General features: G+C 48.2%; 1 protein-coding gene across 3 annotated transcripts in view; it reads left to right on the forward strand.

The window, feature by feature from the left end:
* Positions 1–1,308: 1,308 nt before the first annotated feature.
* cfap100 (cilia and flagella associated protein 100) overlaps positions 1,309–15,256 on the forward strand; it is a 118,496-nt gene continuing 104,548 nt past the window's right edge. For 2 of the 3 annotated variants that reach the window (XM_052017469.1, XM_052017468.1), the window contains exons 1-6: positions 1,309–1,496; positions 8,122–8,211; positions 8,880–8,945; positions 10,175–10,275; positions 12,600–12,792; positions 15,160–15,227. In XM_052017469.1, the coding sequence (XP_051873429.1) occupies positions 8,145–8,211; positions 8,880–8,945; positions 10,175–10,275; positions 12,600–12,792; positions 15,160–15,227 (495 nt within the window). In that variant the 5' untranslated portion in view covers positions 1,309–1,496; positions 8,122–8,144. Of the gene's footprint in view, positions 1,568–8,121; positions 8,212–8,879; positions 8,946–10,174; positions 10,276–12,599; positions 12,793–15,159; positions 15,228–15,256 lie in introns of all 3 variants that reach the window. The other variant, XM_052017470.1, reaches the window with a different exon arrangement.

The raw sequence follows: 15,256 nt of genomic DNA on the forward strand, positions 1-15,256 counted from the left end.
CACCTGGAGATATTGTGCGCAGTTCTGGTCGCCGTACTATAGGAAGAATTTCATTAAGCTGGAGAGGGTGCAGAAAAGATTTACAAGGATTTTGCCAGGACTGGAGGGCTTGTGTTATAAGGAGAGACTGGAGCAAAGGGGGCTGAGGGGTGATCTTACAGAGGTTTATAAAATCATGAGAGGCATAGCTAAGGTGGATGGTTACAGTAGCCAGCATAATCAAAGACCCCACACACCCGGGACATCCTCTCTTCTCTCCTCTTCCATCGGGTAGAAGATACAGGAGCCTGAAGGCGCGGGCCACCAGACTTAAGGACAGCTTCTACCCCACTGTGATAAGACTATTGAACGGTTCCCTTATACGACGAGATGGACTCTGACCTCACGATCTACCTTGTTGTGACCTTGCACCTTATTGCACTGCACTTTCTCTGTAGCTGTGACACTTTACTCTGTACTGTGATTGTGTTTACCTGTACTACATCAATACACTCTGTACTGACTCAGTGTATCTGCACTGTGTAATGAAACGATCGGTTTGCAAGACAAGTTTTTCACTGCACCTCGGTACAAGTGACATTAATAAACCAATACCGATACCAGTGTTTTCCCCAGGGTAGGGGAGTCTAGAACTAGAGGGTATTGGTGTAAAGTGGGAGGGGGAAGATTTAAAGGGGACCCAAGGGGCAGGTTCTTCACTGGTGGGTGTGTGGGTATAATTAGTGTGTAAAGGACATGTGGCCAGGTGGATGGATGGGGGGGGGGGGGGATAGGGGCCAAGTGGGACCAGCTGCCGGCCCACCCCGTCCACGCTGAGGGAGACACCTGGGTCAGCATGGACGGGATGGGCCGAAGGGCCAGTTTCCGAGCTGTATGACCTCCCCCCGATGACCACAAATGGTCCGTTCAGTTCCATCCCAGCGGACACTCCCGCCGCCGGCCGCCGGCCGCCGCCCGCCGCCCGGCCCCCGCGGGGGGAGTTACATCGCTAACCTGAAGCCGTTAAACCGCCAAACGCCCCCGCCGCCGCCCGGCCGCGCTCGCCGTGACGTCACCGCAGCGTGACGTAATGGGCCCCTGACCAAAGGGGTCCGCGCTAACGTTACGTCACTCCGATTACGTCACCGCCCTCCCTTCCCGCCACGGTCACGCTCGCCCCGTCCCCGCGGAGGTCACGTGATGTGCCCCCCCCCCCCCCCCCAAACCACCCCGTATTAATATATTTCCTTATGACTACATGGGCACGTTGGGCTTAAGTCTTCAGGAGGACTCCGGGGATTGATGAAATAAAATCGTTCCTGGCGCTGGTCGAGTGGGCGTTGCTAGGCAACCAACCGGCGGTTGCCGTGGTAACCTAACAAGGCCGGTGCATGGGCGGGAGCGGCTGCAGGGAAGCGGGCGGCCGCTCTCTGCACCGGGTTCCCGGCGGTGAACCGCCCGCTCCAGCCGCTGGCGTCGGCAGCTCCTCTTCGCTCCCTGGCTGTTTCTGTGAGAAGGTGCAAACGGTGTTGGTTGATTATTGTACCGAGCTGCAGTGAAAAACTTGTCCTGCACACCGACCGTACAGGTCAATTCATCACACGGTGCATGGAGGTAGTGCGGGGAAAGACAGTACAGAGTAAAGTGTCTCTTGGTGTAGGTGTCTAGTAGAATCTGCATGTGGTTGATGGGAAGGCAAGGAGAATAAAAAGGGACTTGGTATTGGAATTGGTTTATTATTGTCACTTGTACCAAGGTACAGTGAAAAACTTGTCTTGCACACCGATCGTACAGGTCAATTAGTACAGAGTGTATTGATGTAGTACAGGTAAAAACAATAACAGTACGGAGTAAAGTGTCACAGCTACAGAGAAAGTGCAGTGCAATAAGGTGCAAGGTCACAACAAGGTAGATCGTGAGGTCATAGTCCATCTCATCGTATGAGGGAACCATTCAATAGTCTTATCACCGTGGGGTAGAAGCTGTCCTTGAGCCTGGTGGGACGTGCCCTCAGGCTCCTGTATCTTCTACCCGATGTGAGAGAGGGGAGAAGAGAGAATGACCCGGGTGGGTGGGGTCTTTGATTTTGCTGGCTGCTTCACCAAGGCGGTGAGAGATATAGACGGAGTCCATGGAGGGGAGGCTGGTTTCCGTGATGCGCTGGGCTGTGTCCACAACTCTCTGCAGTTTCTTGCCGTCACGGGCAGAGCAGTTGTCGTGATTTATCCAGATAGAATACTTTCTATGGTGCATCAATAAAAGTTGGTGAGTGTTAAAGGGGATGTGCCAAATTTCTTTAGCCTCTTGAGGAAGTAGAGGCACTGGTGAGCTTTCTTGGCTGTGGCATCTACGTGGTTGGACCAGGACAGGCTATTGGTGATGTTCACTCCTAGGAATGTGAAGCTCTCAACCCCCTCGGCCTCAGCATGATTGATGTAGACAGGAGCATGTTCATCGCCCCATTTCCTGAAGTCGATGACCAGCTCTTTTGTTTTGTTAACATTGATAGAAAGGTTGTTGTTATGACACCATGTCAGTAAGCTCTCTATCTCCTCTGTACTCCAAGTCATCGTTATTTGAGATACAGCCCACTACGGTGGTACCATCTGCAAACTTGTAGGTGGAGTTAGAGCAGAACCTGGCCATGCAGTCATGAGTGTATAGGGAGTAGAGTAGGGGCTGAGGATGCAGCCTTGTGGGGCACCAGTGTTGAGAATAATCGTGCCGGAGGTGTTGCTGCCTATCCTCACTGATTGCGGACTGGATCCTTGACTTCCTGACCAACAGACCGCAATCAGTGAGGATAGGCAGCAACACCTCCAGCATGATTATCCTCAACACTGCTGCCCCACAGTGGTGCCTGCAACCCAAGTGGGTGCATTTGCAAGGCTTTGGGGAATGTGCATGATGTGACTGCTTTGTCACAGTGCCTTAACAAAAAGAATGTACGTCCACATCTCCGGACTGCTTCCAGGGATGTCATATGGGTTGTCGTGTTCAGCACAATGGCACAGCAGTTAGTGCTGCTACCTGGGTTCGACCCTGCTCGGGTGCTGACTGTGCAATACGCGTTCACCTTGTGACTGAGTTTCCTTCATATAATTGTATTTCCTCCAGTGTGCCTCTGTCATTAGAAAAGATGAGAATAATGTGAGGAGAGTTTGAGTAGACTGAATCAGGTTTATTATCACTGTCTTGTATGATGTGAAATTTGTTGTTTTGCGGCAGCAGTACAGTGCAAAGACGTTAAAAAACTATAAATTACACAGTAAATAGTGCAAAAAGAAGGAACAATCTTGTAGTATTCATGGGCTCATGGACCGTTCAGAAATCTGATGGCGGAGGGGAAGAAGCTGTTCCTGAATCACTGAGTGTGGGTCTTCAGGCTCCTCCCCAATGGTAGTAATGAGAAGAAGGCATGTCCTGGATGGTGTGGGTCCTTAGTGATGGTTGCTGCCTTCTTGAGGCACTGCCTCTTGCAGACGTCCTTGGTGGGCAGAGTTGTGCCTGTGATGGAGCTGGCTGAGTCTGCAAACCTCTGCAGCCTCTTGCAATCCTGTGCATTGGCGCCTCCGTACCAGGCAGTAATGCAACCAGTCAGAATGCGTTCCAACTATAGAAATTTGCAAGATTTTTTGGTGACATACCAAATCTCCTCAAACTCCTAATGAAGCCATTAGCATTCCTTCTTCGTGATTGCATCAATGTTTTGGGCCCAGAATAGGTCCTCTGAGATGTTGACACCCAGGAACTTGAAGCTGCTTAAAGCTGGGTATATGTTCTCTAAAGTTCAGCGGAGTGAGAGGAGATCTCATCGAAGGTCTCAAAATTCTTACAGGGCTCAACAGGTCTGGATGCAGGGAGGGTGTTTCCCTTGGCTGACCAGTCTAGAGCCAGTGGTCGCAGACTCAGGATTAGGGGAAGGCCATTTAGGGCTAAGATGCAGAGAAGCCCCCTCACACAGAGGGTGGTGAACCTGTGCAAATTTCTACCCTGGAGGCTTAGTCACTGAGTTCATTCAAAACAGATCAGTAGGTTTCTGGATAATAAGGGAATAGTGCAGGAACGGTTGCACAGGAGATCAGCCATGGTCTTGAATGGCAGAGGTGGCTCAAAGCACCAAGTAGCCTATTTCTGCTCCTTCTTCTGTATCCATGGGCGCAGCGTTGTGGTGCAGTGGTGTAGTAAGTTCAAGTTCCATGAAAGTGGTCCTGGCTTTGATCCCAGGACCTGACCTCAGTGGCTGGTCTCCAGTGAGGATGCACATACATCAAGGCACTACAAGAGGGTACAGAAAATCAGTTGAGCACCGTGCACTGAGTCCGGCTGGAAATTGTTATAGAGTTATACAGCACGAGAACAGGTTCTTCGGCACAACTTGTCCATGCCAACCAAGATACCTTCCTGAGCTAGTTCCACTTGCCTGCATTTGCTCCATGTCCCTCTAAACCTTTTCCATTCATGTACCTGTCCAAATGTCTTTTAAACACTATAGTTGTACCTGCCTCTACCACTTCCTCTGGCAGCTCGTTTCACACACCCACCACCCTCTGTGTGGAAAACTTGCCCCTCAGGTCCCCTTTAATTTTTCCCCCTCACCTTATACCTATACCGTCTATTTTTAAACTTTCCTACCTTAGGAAAAAGACTGTGACGATCTGTATTATCTATGCCCCTCATGGTTGTATAAACCTCTTTATGTGTGGTTTGCTATTATTATTAACACCTCATTTCCAGTCTTCCTTTCACAGACGGGTGGTGCTGCGGGCAGAGCCACTGCCTCACAGCTCTGGGGACCCAGGGTCACTCCTGACCTCTGGTGCTGTCCACGTGCAATTTGCATGTTCTCCCTATGACTGCGTGGGTTTCCTCTGGGGGTTCTGGTTTCCCAAATTAAAGTTGCCTCACAAGTGGATAGGGTAGTTAAGAAAGCTTATGGGATGTTAGTTTTCATAAGTCATGGGATCGAGTTTAAGAGCCACGAGTCCTGTGTCCATTTCTGGTTGCCTCATTATAGGAAGGATGTGGATGCGTTGGAAAGGGTGCAGAGGAGATTTACCAGGATGCTGCCTGGATTAGAGAGTATGCATTATGAGGAGACACTAAAGGAGCTAGGGCTGTTCTCATTGGAGAGAAGGAGGATGAGAGGAGACATGATAGAGGTATACAAAATATTAAGAGGAATAGATAGAGTGGACAGCCAGCGCCTCTTTCCCAGGGCACCAATGCTCAATACAAGAGGGCATGGCTTTAAGGTAATGGGTGGGAAGTTCAAGGAAGATATCAGAGGGAGGTTTTTCACCCAGAGAGTGGTTGGTGCATGGAATGCACTGCCTGGGGTGGTGGTGGAGGCTGATACATTGGTCAAGTTCAAGAGATTGTTAGATAAGCATATGGAGGAATTTAAGATAGAGGGAGATGTGGGAGGAAGGGGGTAGATAGTCTTAGGTGTGGTTTAAAGGTCGGCACAACATGGTGGGCCGAAGGGCCTGTATTGTGCTGTATTGTTCTATGATTTTATGTGGGTTGGTTGATTAATTGGCTGCTGTAAATTGCACATGGTGTATGGTAGAATCTGGGGGGAATTGTGGGGGACAAAATGAGTCAGGGTAAAATTAATATAACTGGTGCCCTGTTGGCCCTGTCCCTCTATAACTTTCTCTGTGATTATGACTGTGGGCATTGCTTGCAATAAAGGATTTAAATCCAGCAACAATGAAGGAACAACGATATGCTTTCAAGTTTGGAAACTGCAGCTGGTGGTGTTCCCCTGAGCCTACTGATCTTCTCCTTGGTGGTAGAGGTGGCAGATTTGGGAGGTGCAGTCGGAGTAGCCTGGGTGAGCCACCGCAGCCGCTGTGCACCGGTGGTGGGGGCAGGGAGTGTATAGGCTGGTGGGTGATGGTCATTAAGCGAGCTGTTTTGTCCTGGGTGGTGTTGAGGAGCATAGCATGCCAGTTAATCAAATAAACTTGGTCACCATAATGGTGACCACAGACCCACTGGATTGTTATAAAAACTTTTCTTGCTCACTGACCTCCTTCTGCCATCTGACCGGAACACTGTGGCTGTTACGTAATTGCCCTGTGAAATGGCCCAGAAAGGCCTCAGTTTGGGACAATTGGAGATGGACCAGTGGCCCCTCCATTCTGTAAACGAGTGTTTAATTTAGAACTGAGATAACTGTTGACTTCAGTTTTAAAGTTGTGACTGGAGGTTGTAGCATTGTTAATGAGTGGGGTTGTGACTGTTATTAACAGTAGATGGTTTAGTGTTAGTTAGGACACAGAACACTACAGCATGGTACAGGCCCTTTGGCCCACAATGTTGTGCTGACATTTTATCCTGCTCTAAGATCTTATCTAACCCTTCCCTCCCACACAGCCCCCTATTTTTCTATCATTCATGTGTCTATCTAAGAGTCTCTTAAATGTCCATAATGTATCTGCCCCCACAACCTCTGCTGGCAGTGCGTTCCACGCACCCACCACTCTCTGTGTGTAAAAAAAAAACTTAACCCTGACATCCCACTTGTATCTTCCTCCAATCACCTTAAAATTATGCCCCGTCGTGTTAGCCGTATGGGTTAGATGGTTAGTGATTAAAATAGAAACTTAACTGAAAGTGCAGTTATCACTCATCGTTTCTGATCTAAAAACTATGAGGTCTCTTTTGGCAGCATTGTTGGCACACAAGAACGGTGTCTTATCCATTCTTCCTTGGTATCGTTTCCTCTTGATCAACACTATTGTGTAGTGAATATTTCTGTGCCCTGAATACCCCAACCTCTCCGCCAGTGCTCCATCAGCTAATCCTTAGTCTTGGAGTCGATCCTTGACGGACCAGTTACCTTCTATCCAAAATTCTACAAGATGTAGCCTCACCAATTTTCCACGAAGTTGCAGCAAGAATTCCCAACTTTCCTTTGCCATAAAGGACAAGATTCCATTTACCTTCCTTATTTCTTGCTGTAAATCCATGTAAACTTTCTGTTTCTGAAATCAATTTAAAGTGTCACCCATGGAGTGTGCGAAAGGAGTGACTAGTAGATCTGAACAGCTGGTGGCAGCTGGTTTCCTCAGGACAGCCATTCACACCCCTGATCCTGTTCCACTGATCAGGGAGTTGTTGGCTGATCTGTACTCTACCCACCTACCTTGTCACTACTGCCCTAGCCGAACAAAAAATGAGCCATAGTGATAGTTATACAGCATGGAAACAGGCCCTTCGCCCAACTGGTTGATGCCAACCAAGATGCCCCATCCAAGCTAGTCCCAGTGTTTGGCCCATATCCCTCTAAACCTTTCCTATCCATGTTCCTGTCCAACTGCCTTTTAAAAGTTGTTAATGTACCTACCTCAACCACTTCCTCTGGCAGCTCGTTCCACATACATACCACCCTTTGTGTAAAAGAAAAGTTGCCCCTCAAGTTGCCACATGCATGATTGAAAAATGGAGGGTTGTGTGGGAGGGAAGGGTTAGATAGATCTTCGAGCAGGGTAAAATGTTGGCACAAGATCATGGGCCGAAGGGCCTGTACTGTGCTGTAATGTTCTATGTTCTAAGTTCCTATTAAATCTCTCCCCTCTCAAGTTAAACCTATGCCCTCTACTTCTTGATTTTCCCAACCCTGGGGAAAAGACTAGTGCGTTCACCCTATCTATGCCCGTCATGATTTATTCACCTGTCAGTCTCCTACACTCTAAGGAATAAAGTCCTAGCCTGTCCAACCTCTCCCTATAACTTTGTAACTCAAGTCCTGGAAACATCCTTGTAAATCTTTTCTGCACTCTTTCCAGTTTAATATTTTTCTCTATAGCAGGGTGACCAAAACTGAACGCAATACTCCAAGTGTGGCCTTACATGGTGCCTGTAACTCAACACCATTGTACCTATACCCACATTCACACAGGCTAATATACAGGGCTGACCTGGCGTTATAACTGCAAGAACAAAGTCAGAGCCCAGTTGGCCAGAGTTCATTCTCTGTGGTGTCAGAGGCTCAGTCCCCACCAGACCAGGCAGCCTATCGCTGTTACTGTGCTGAGCATTTACTAGGTGATAAGGTGATTCCTCTGCCTCTGTTGTGCATCTAACATTGTATGATGACCAAGGTTCTCACTCCCTGCTAATTTTGTTTAGGTCCCCAACCTGTTGGAAGAAACATGGCTTCCGAAGCACAGCCTCCGACAACGCAGTCAGCAGAGACAGAAAGCTCACAGAAAGCCTTGAGTAATATCGTGAATGCCTTTTAACTGTATTTAACTTTAAATGCCATTGTTAAGATGTTCTTCCCAAGCAACGTGAGAAATTCACAGAGTGTTCCATTCAATGTTCCCATCAGGGAGAGCATGACTTAGACACTGAGTAAAGCATCCGCTACACCCTCCCATCACACTCTCACAAGGCAGGGATACCATGGGTTAGATGCAGAGCTAAAACAAATGGGATAGGTATAGAGTAAAGCTCCCTTTACACTGTCCTATCACACACTCCCAGGGTCAGACACAGAGTGAAGCTCCCTCCACACTGTCCCATCACACACCCCAGGGTCAGAGCTCCCTCTACACTGTTCCATCACACACTCCCAGGGTCAGACACAGAATGAAGCATCCTCTACACTGTCCCATCATACACTCCCAGGGGACGGATTAGACACAGAGTGAAGCTCCCTCTACGCCATTTCGTCACACAATCCCGGGGCACACATTAGATTGGATGAAAGTACTGGACCAGGAGTGTGTCAATGGCCATCTTATTTTTACGGCTAATATTTTGAACAAGAACTGGTTGTAACTGCATGAACTTATTTCTCATGGATTGAGCTCTAAATATTATAGACCAGGTCTGTATTTTCAGCACTTTCTGTTTCATTGTTCCTTCCTTTCCCACTAATTTAGTATCACAGACAAGCTTGCCACAAGCGGAGAAACAAGCAGAAAAGACAGAAATGCCCAAAATCCCAGGTAACTAATATTGTTCTGTTGCTGCTCTAACATTTTGCATGTTGGTTTTGTTGCAAGTGATTCTACTGGAATGAATCATTTGTACAGCTGTGTGGAAGGTCCAGGGGACTGGAACTGTCTGCAGAGCTCTGGCAAAGGGCTGTCACAGATACGATGGACAAATGGCCTTCCGAGTTGTGGTAGAGGGAGAGAGTTGGTAAATTGGTTTATTATTGTCACATGTACCGAGGTACAGTGAAAGACTTTGTTTTGCATGCCATCCATACAGATCATTTCATCACATCAGTGCATTGAGGTAGTACAAGGGGAAACAATAACAGAATGCAGAATAGAGTGTTACAGTTACAGAGAAAGTGCAGTGCAGGCAGACAATAAGGTGCAAGGTCATTAATGAGATAGATTGTGAGGTTACGAGTCCATCCTGTTGTACTAGGGAACCGTTCAATAGTCATATAACAGTGGGATAGAAGGTGTCCTTGAGCCTGGTGGTATGTGCTTTCCTTCTGCCTGATGGGAGAGGGGAGAAGAGAGAATGTCTGGGGTGGGTGGGGTCTTTGATTATGTTGGCTGCTTTACTGAGGCAGTGGGAATTGTAGACAAGAGTCCATGGAGGGGAGGCTGCTTTCCGTGACGCACCGGACTGTGTCCACAATAGGATGCTTTCTATGGTGCATCGATAAAAAATTGGTGAGTGTCAAAGGGGACGTGCCAAATTCCTTTAGCCTACTGGGGAAGTAGAGGCACTGGTGAGTTTTCTTGGCCGTGGCGTCAACGTGGTTGGACCAGGACAGACTATTGGTGATGTTCACTCCCACTTCAGAGATTTGAGCTTTAATGTCTGGGCTGTATTTTCGGGGAAGTGTTGTGGGGGTGCTACCCTATCAGAGGACAATTCCTTCAAATGTGACTGTCCCCTCTGGACATCAAATAACATCTCTGGCATTTTTATAAAGAGCTGGGTAGTTCTACTTGGAGTCCTTTCCAGTCCCTTATCTCTCAGCCAACATTGCGTGATGTGGTCATTGTCACTTTGCTTTTTATGGGAGCTTGCTGTGTCTGTTGTGTTTACTTTTCAGAAGCATTTCCTTACCTGTAGTTGCTTTGGGGCAGCCTAGGCTGAGAAAGCCACTACAGGAATTCATTCTCCTTCTGTGGTCACAGTGCAACGGACTGAGAAAAGAAAGAATGTTTAATCAACTGTACAAAACATTTTCTATTCCGATCTCTAGCATGTAAACAACGGCTGAAAGAGAGGTGCAACCCCTTCAAGATGCCTCGCGATTGTGACATCTTTGCCCTTCGAGATATCGAGAGAGAAGAGAAGAGAAAGGTAGTACTTTAATCGCAACTGCAAGGCTGCGTTAACTGAACAATACTCAGCGGGTCAGACAACTTTGCACAGGCAACAGGAGGTCTTGAACCAGTGTGGAAGGAAACCATTTGGTCCATTATCACTATGGTAAAATTTTAATTGGAACCAATTCCAAACCAATCCTATTAACCCTGTGCTCTCCCCACAGCCCCGTATCAATCCCAAACTATTCCCACTGCCCTGCCCTCTCCCCACAGCCCTGTATCAATCCCAAACTATTCCCTTTTCTCTTGCCAAGCTTTCGTGTTGATCCCAAACTAATACCACTGAACTTCTCCAGTCTCAGCCCTGTACTAATCCCATTGCCCAATTCTCTCCCCACAGCTCTGCATTATTCCTGAACAAATCCCACAGCCACTCCCTCTCCCCATAGCCCTGTGTCAACCCCCAACCAATTTCCCCTGCCCCACTCTCTCCTGTAGATGTCAATTCATGCCCATCTGATGCTGCCCAGAGGTCAGGCATTAGCAGAAGTGCCTGCTCCGGTGTGTGATGGGCGATATTTACCCAGAAACACTCACCACCGCACTCCAAGTAAAACTGATCTTTGTGGCATCAGCATCCAAAAAAAAAGGGTGCTGGTCAATCGGTTTCTGGGCTGTGGTCTCAGTACACAAAGAGCGATGTCATACCTCAGTGGGACTGGGGAGGTGAGGTTTGGGTGAGAATCCAGGGTGTTACTGGTAAATGTAAAACTGAATTAGATTGATTCCTGGGACGAGAGGCTGACGAGAGGGATTCCTGACATGAAGCCACAGTTTTGGGGGAAGAGGTTGGCCACTTAGGACTGAGATGAGGAGAAATTTCTTGCCACGGAGCTTTGTGAATCTTTGGAATTTTCACGCCAGAGAGCCATGACTGCTCAGTGCTCTGGTGTATATGTGGGATAGAAGCTGTCCTTGAGCCTGGTGGTACGTGCTTTCAGGCTTTTTTATCTTCTGCCTGATGGGAGAGAGGAAAAGAGAGAATGTCCAGGGTGGGTGGGCCTTTGATTATGTTGGCTGCTTCACCGCGGCAGCGAGAAGTGTAGACAAGAGTCCATGGAGGGGAGGCTGGTGTCCGTGATGTGCTGAGCTGTGTCCACAACTCTCTGCAGTTTCTTACGGTCTCGGGCAGAGCAGTTGCCGTACCAAGCCGTGATGCATTGGATAGGATGCTTTCTATGGTGCATCAATAAAAATTGGTGAGGGTCAATGGGGACATGCCGAATTTCTTTAGCCTCCTGAGAAAGTAGAGGTACTAGTGAACTTGAATAGGCAGGCACTTGAATAGCCAAGGCATAGAAGGATGTGGTCCTAATGCAGGCAAATGGGATTAGTGTAGATGGGCAAAAAGGTCGGCACAGACGAAGTGGGCCGAAGGGCCTGTTTCTGTGCTGTACAACTCTATATGGATTAAACATGAAAGTAGATGAGGTAATGGAAGCTGCTTCACCATTGGATGTTGAAGCAGGACCAAGGCCCTGTGTGCCCACTCCTGCCATTCCCATTGACAAATCTAATGTTCTGAGAAACTCCAGGAAAAGAACATGGAACATTACAGCACAGTACAGGCCCTTTGGCCCACAACGTTGTGCCCACATTTTATCCTGCTCTGAGATCTATCTAACCCTTCCCTCCCACATAGCCCTCCATTTCTCTGTCATTCATGTGTCTATCTAAGAGTCTCTTAAATGTCCCTAATGTATCTGCCCCCACAACCTCTGCCGACAGTGGGTTCCACGCACCCACCACTCTCTGTGTAAAAAAAAGACAACCCTGACATCCCCCTTATATCTTCCTCCAGTCACCTTAAAATTATGTCCCCTCATGTTAGTCATTGTCGCCCTGGGAAAAAGTCTTTGACTGTCCACTCGATCTATGCCTCTTGTACATCTCTATTAAGTCACCTCTCATCCTCCTCCTCTCCAAAGAGAAAAGCCCTAGCTCACCCACCCTATCCTCATAAGACATGCTTTCCAATCCAGGCAACACACTGGTTAATCTCCTCTGCACCCTCTCTAAAGAACACAATACTCCAAGTGTGGTCTGACCAGAGCTCTATAGAGCTGCAACATCACCTCGCGGCTCTGGAACTCTTTAGCTTTGCCAAAAAACCGGAACAGGCACAATGGTCCAAACAACCACCTCCTCTGTGGTATTATTGGGTGATTCTCTACATATTTAGTGATTAAATTCAAGTTAGATCAACTACCTAATTCTTCCTTTCTCATCCACCGTCAGCCTAATTCTGAGCTTGCCCCACACCCCTCCTAACCTCCTGTCCTTTCTTCTGGAACCCAGGAACAAGAGGAACAAAAGAAACTCAAGATTTATGAGAAGGTCACGTACACAGCTCGTGTGAATGCTAAACACGGCAAAGCACAAAAGGTGGAAGAAGAGCCAGAGGTCGATCCAGAGGCAGAACACCAAGCCAATGTGAAAAAACTCTCCGCTCTCAAAAGTGACCCATCATGGAAGGTTAAAGTCACGAGAGGTGCTAGCTGCTTCTTACCATCTTGTGAATTAGGTGCTTCAGGATCTGAATCACACACTCTCAGGGCAGAGACAGCAAGGGTTAGACAGTGCAGAGTGAAGCTCCCTCTACACCGTCCCATCACACACTCCCAGGGTGGGACACGGTGAAGCCCCCTCTACACCATCCCATCACGCACTCCCGGGGTCAGACACAGGGTGAAGCTCCCTCTACACCGTCCCATCACACACTCCTGGGGTCAGACACAAAGTGAAGCTCCTTCTACACTGTCCCGTCACACACTTCTGGGGTCAGACACAGCATGAAGCTCACTCTACACTACCCTGAGTAGATAAGGTAGAAGGTTTAGGTGGGGTGCAGTGTTGTGGGATGGGAGATGTGTAGAGTGGTGAGCAGAGAGAAAGGTGCACAGGACTACTCCCATATTGGAGCATTGTGGCCACAGGAGAAGGGCTGTAACATACGGCAAGAATGGGTTTAAGGCCAGGTCAGCACTGAGCAGTGGTCGCTCTCCTGTGGAGCTCTGACCCACTGCAAAGGTCTGCTTGTTCAAGAGAAACCTAACGTTTACACAACACCTCATTGTTCCCATTGGGAATCCCAAAGTGCTTTAAGTACGGTGATCCAAAAGCAAAATTTTGCAGATAGAGCATAAACAGTCCAGCACAGGAACAGGCCCTTCGGCCCACCATGGCTGTGCCGACCGTGATGCCAAATTAAACTAAGTCCCTTCTGCCTCCTTGTTATGTAGAAGTGTGAAATAAAAGTAGAATGTGCTAGAAACACCCAGCAGACCAGGTAGCATCTATGGAGAGAGAATGTCAGTATTTGTAATGAATGGTCATGACCCTGGAAAATTAACTCCGTTCCCCTTTCCACAAATCCCTCCTGCCTTGCTTAAACATTCCAATATTTTCTGTTTTATTTTCCAAACGATGAATTTGTTTTTGCAGGGCTGTGGGAATGGGCTACACTGGGGGGCTAGTTCACAGAGCCAACACTGGCATGAAGGGCTGAATGGCCTCCTTCCATGCTATGTGACTCTCTGGAGATGCTGTTGTCAATCAGGAGCAGCAGAGAGACGTCTGCAAGGAGTAGCAGTGACGTTGAGCTGAATACAAATGAAAGGGAGATACAAATTGATGATTCCCCCCCTTGGTTCCCCCTCTTTTCCTTCTTCCCCTCTCCCTCTTCCCTGTCCATCTCTCTCTGCCCCTCTCCATCTTCTTTGCCCATTGCGTCTCTCCCTTTGCCAACCCTGCTCCTCCCACTGACTCCGTGGAACCCTTGTTCATTGCCTCTCAAAGTGGAGATGAGCCATTCGGGATGATGTTGAGAACCTTGAAGCCATGCCTTAGGAGCACACAGAGGGACTTCTATCGGCCCACCATCTCACAATCTATTCACCTACCCACCCTGTTAGTCACTGCCTGCCACGTCGGTGGGAGAGTCCGAGGAAAGATGAAGGCAGAGAGAGGGAAACTAGAAAGCATTGATGGTGGACTTTAAGCCCAAAGAGTGCAAGGTGATTCATTTTGGGAAGTCAAATAGGGATAACTGGTAGGGCACGAAGGAAGGTCGATGAAGGGTCCAAGTTCATAGTTCCCCGAAAGTGGCCACACATGTAGATAGGGTGGTAACGGAGGCATAGGGCATACTTGCCTTCAAGGGTCCAGGAACAGAATACGAGAACTGGGATGTCATGTTGCAACTTTATAAAGCGCAGGTTAGACCTCATTTGGAGCACTGCATGCAGGTCTGTTCACCACACTGCGGGAAGGATGTGGATGTGCTAGAGAGGGTGCAGAGGAGATTCACCGAGGCGTTGCCTGGATCGGAGGACTTCAGTCATGGGGAGAGACTGGACAGGCTGGGCTTGTTTTCCCTGGAGTGAAAGAGGCTGAGGGGTGGTTGGATTGAAGTATATAAGATTAAGAGAGGCACAGATAATAGGGTAGATAGCCAGAATCTTTCTCACCTGGTAGAGGTATCAAAATCAAGAGGGCCTGGGTTTAAGGTGAGAGGAAGGTGTTTTAAAGGGGATCTGAGGGGTAAGTTTTTTTTACACAGAGTGGCTGATATCTGGAATGCGCTGCCGGAGGAGGCGGTGGAGTCAGATATAATCACTATGTTTAAGAGACACTTAGACATTGAAATAGGCAAGGCATAGAAGGATACGGTCCTAATACAGGCAAATGGAATTGTGTTGTTGGGCAAAAAGGTTGATATGGATGTGGTGGGCCGAAGGGCCTGTTTCTGTGCTGAATGACTCCCCCCATATACATCCCTCCTCCTCTCTCTTTCCCCTCTGCCTCTCACCCCTCCCACCCAGCACCTCTCAACAGGTTTATAACTGTGTTGTTTCAGATCGTCACCTTGAGAAAGAAACATTAAACGACTACATCAACAAGAAGCGGGAGATGTTTACCCTTCAGGTAACTTTCTAATTAATGCAGCAGTGGTT

Source organism: Pristis pectinata, chromosome 6 (genome assembly GCF_009764475.1).
Source record: "Pristis pectinata isolate sPriPec2 chromosome 6, sPriPec2.1.pri, whole genome shotgun sequence".
Classification (NCBI taxonomy): domain Eukaryota; kingdom Metazoa; phylum Chordata; class Chondrichthyes; order Rhinopristiformes; family Pristidae; genus Pristis; species Pristis pectinata.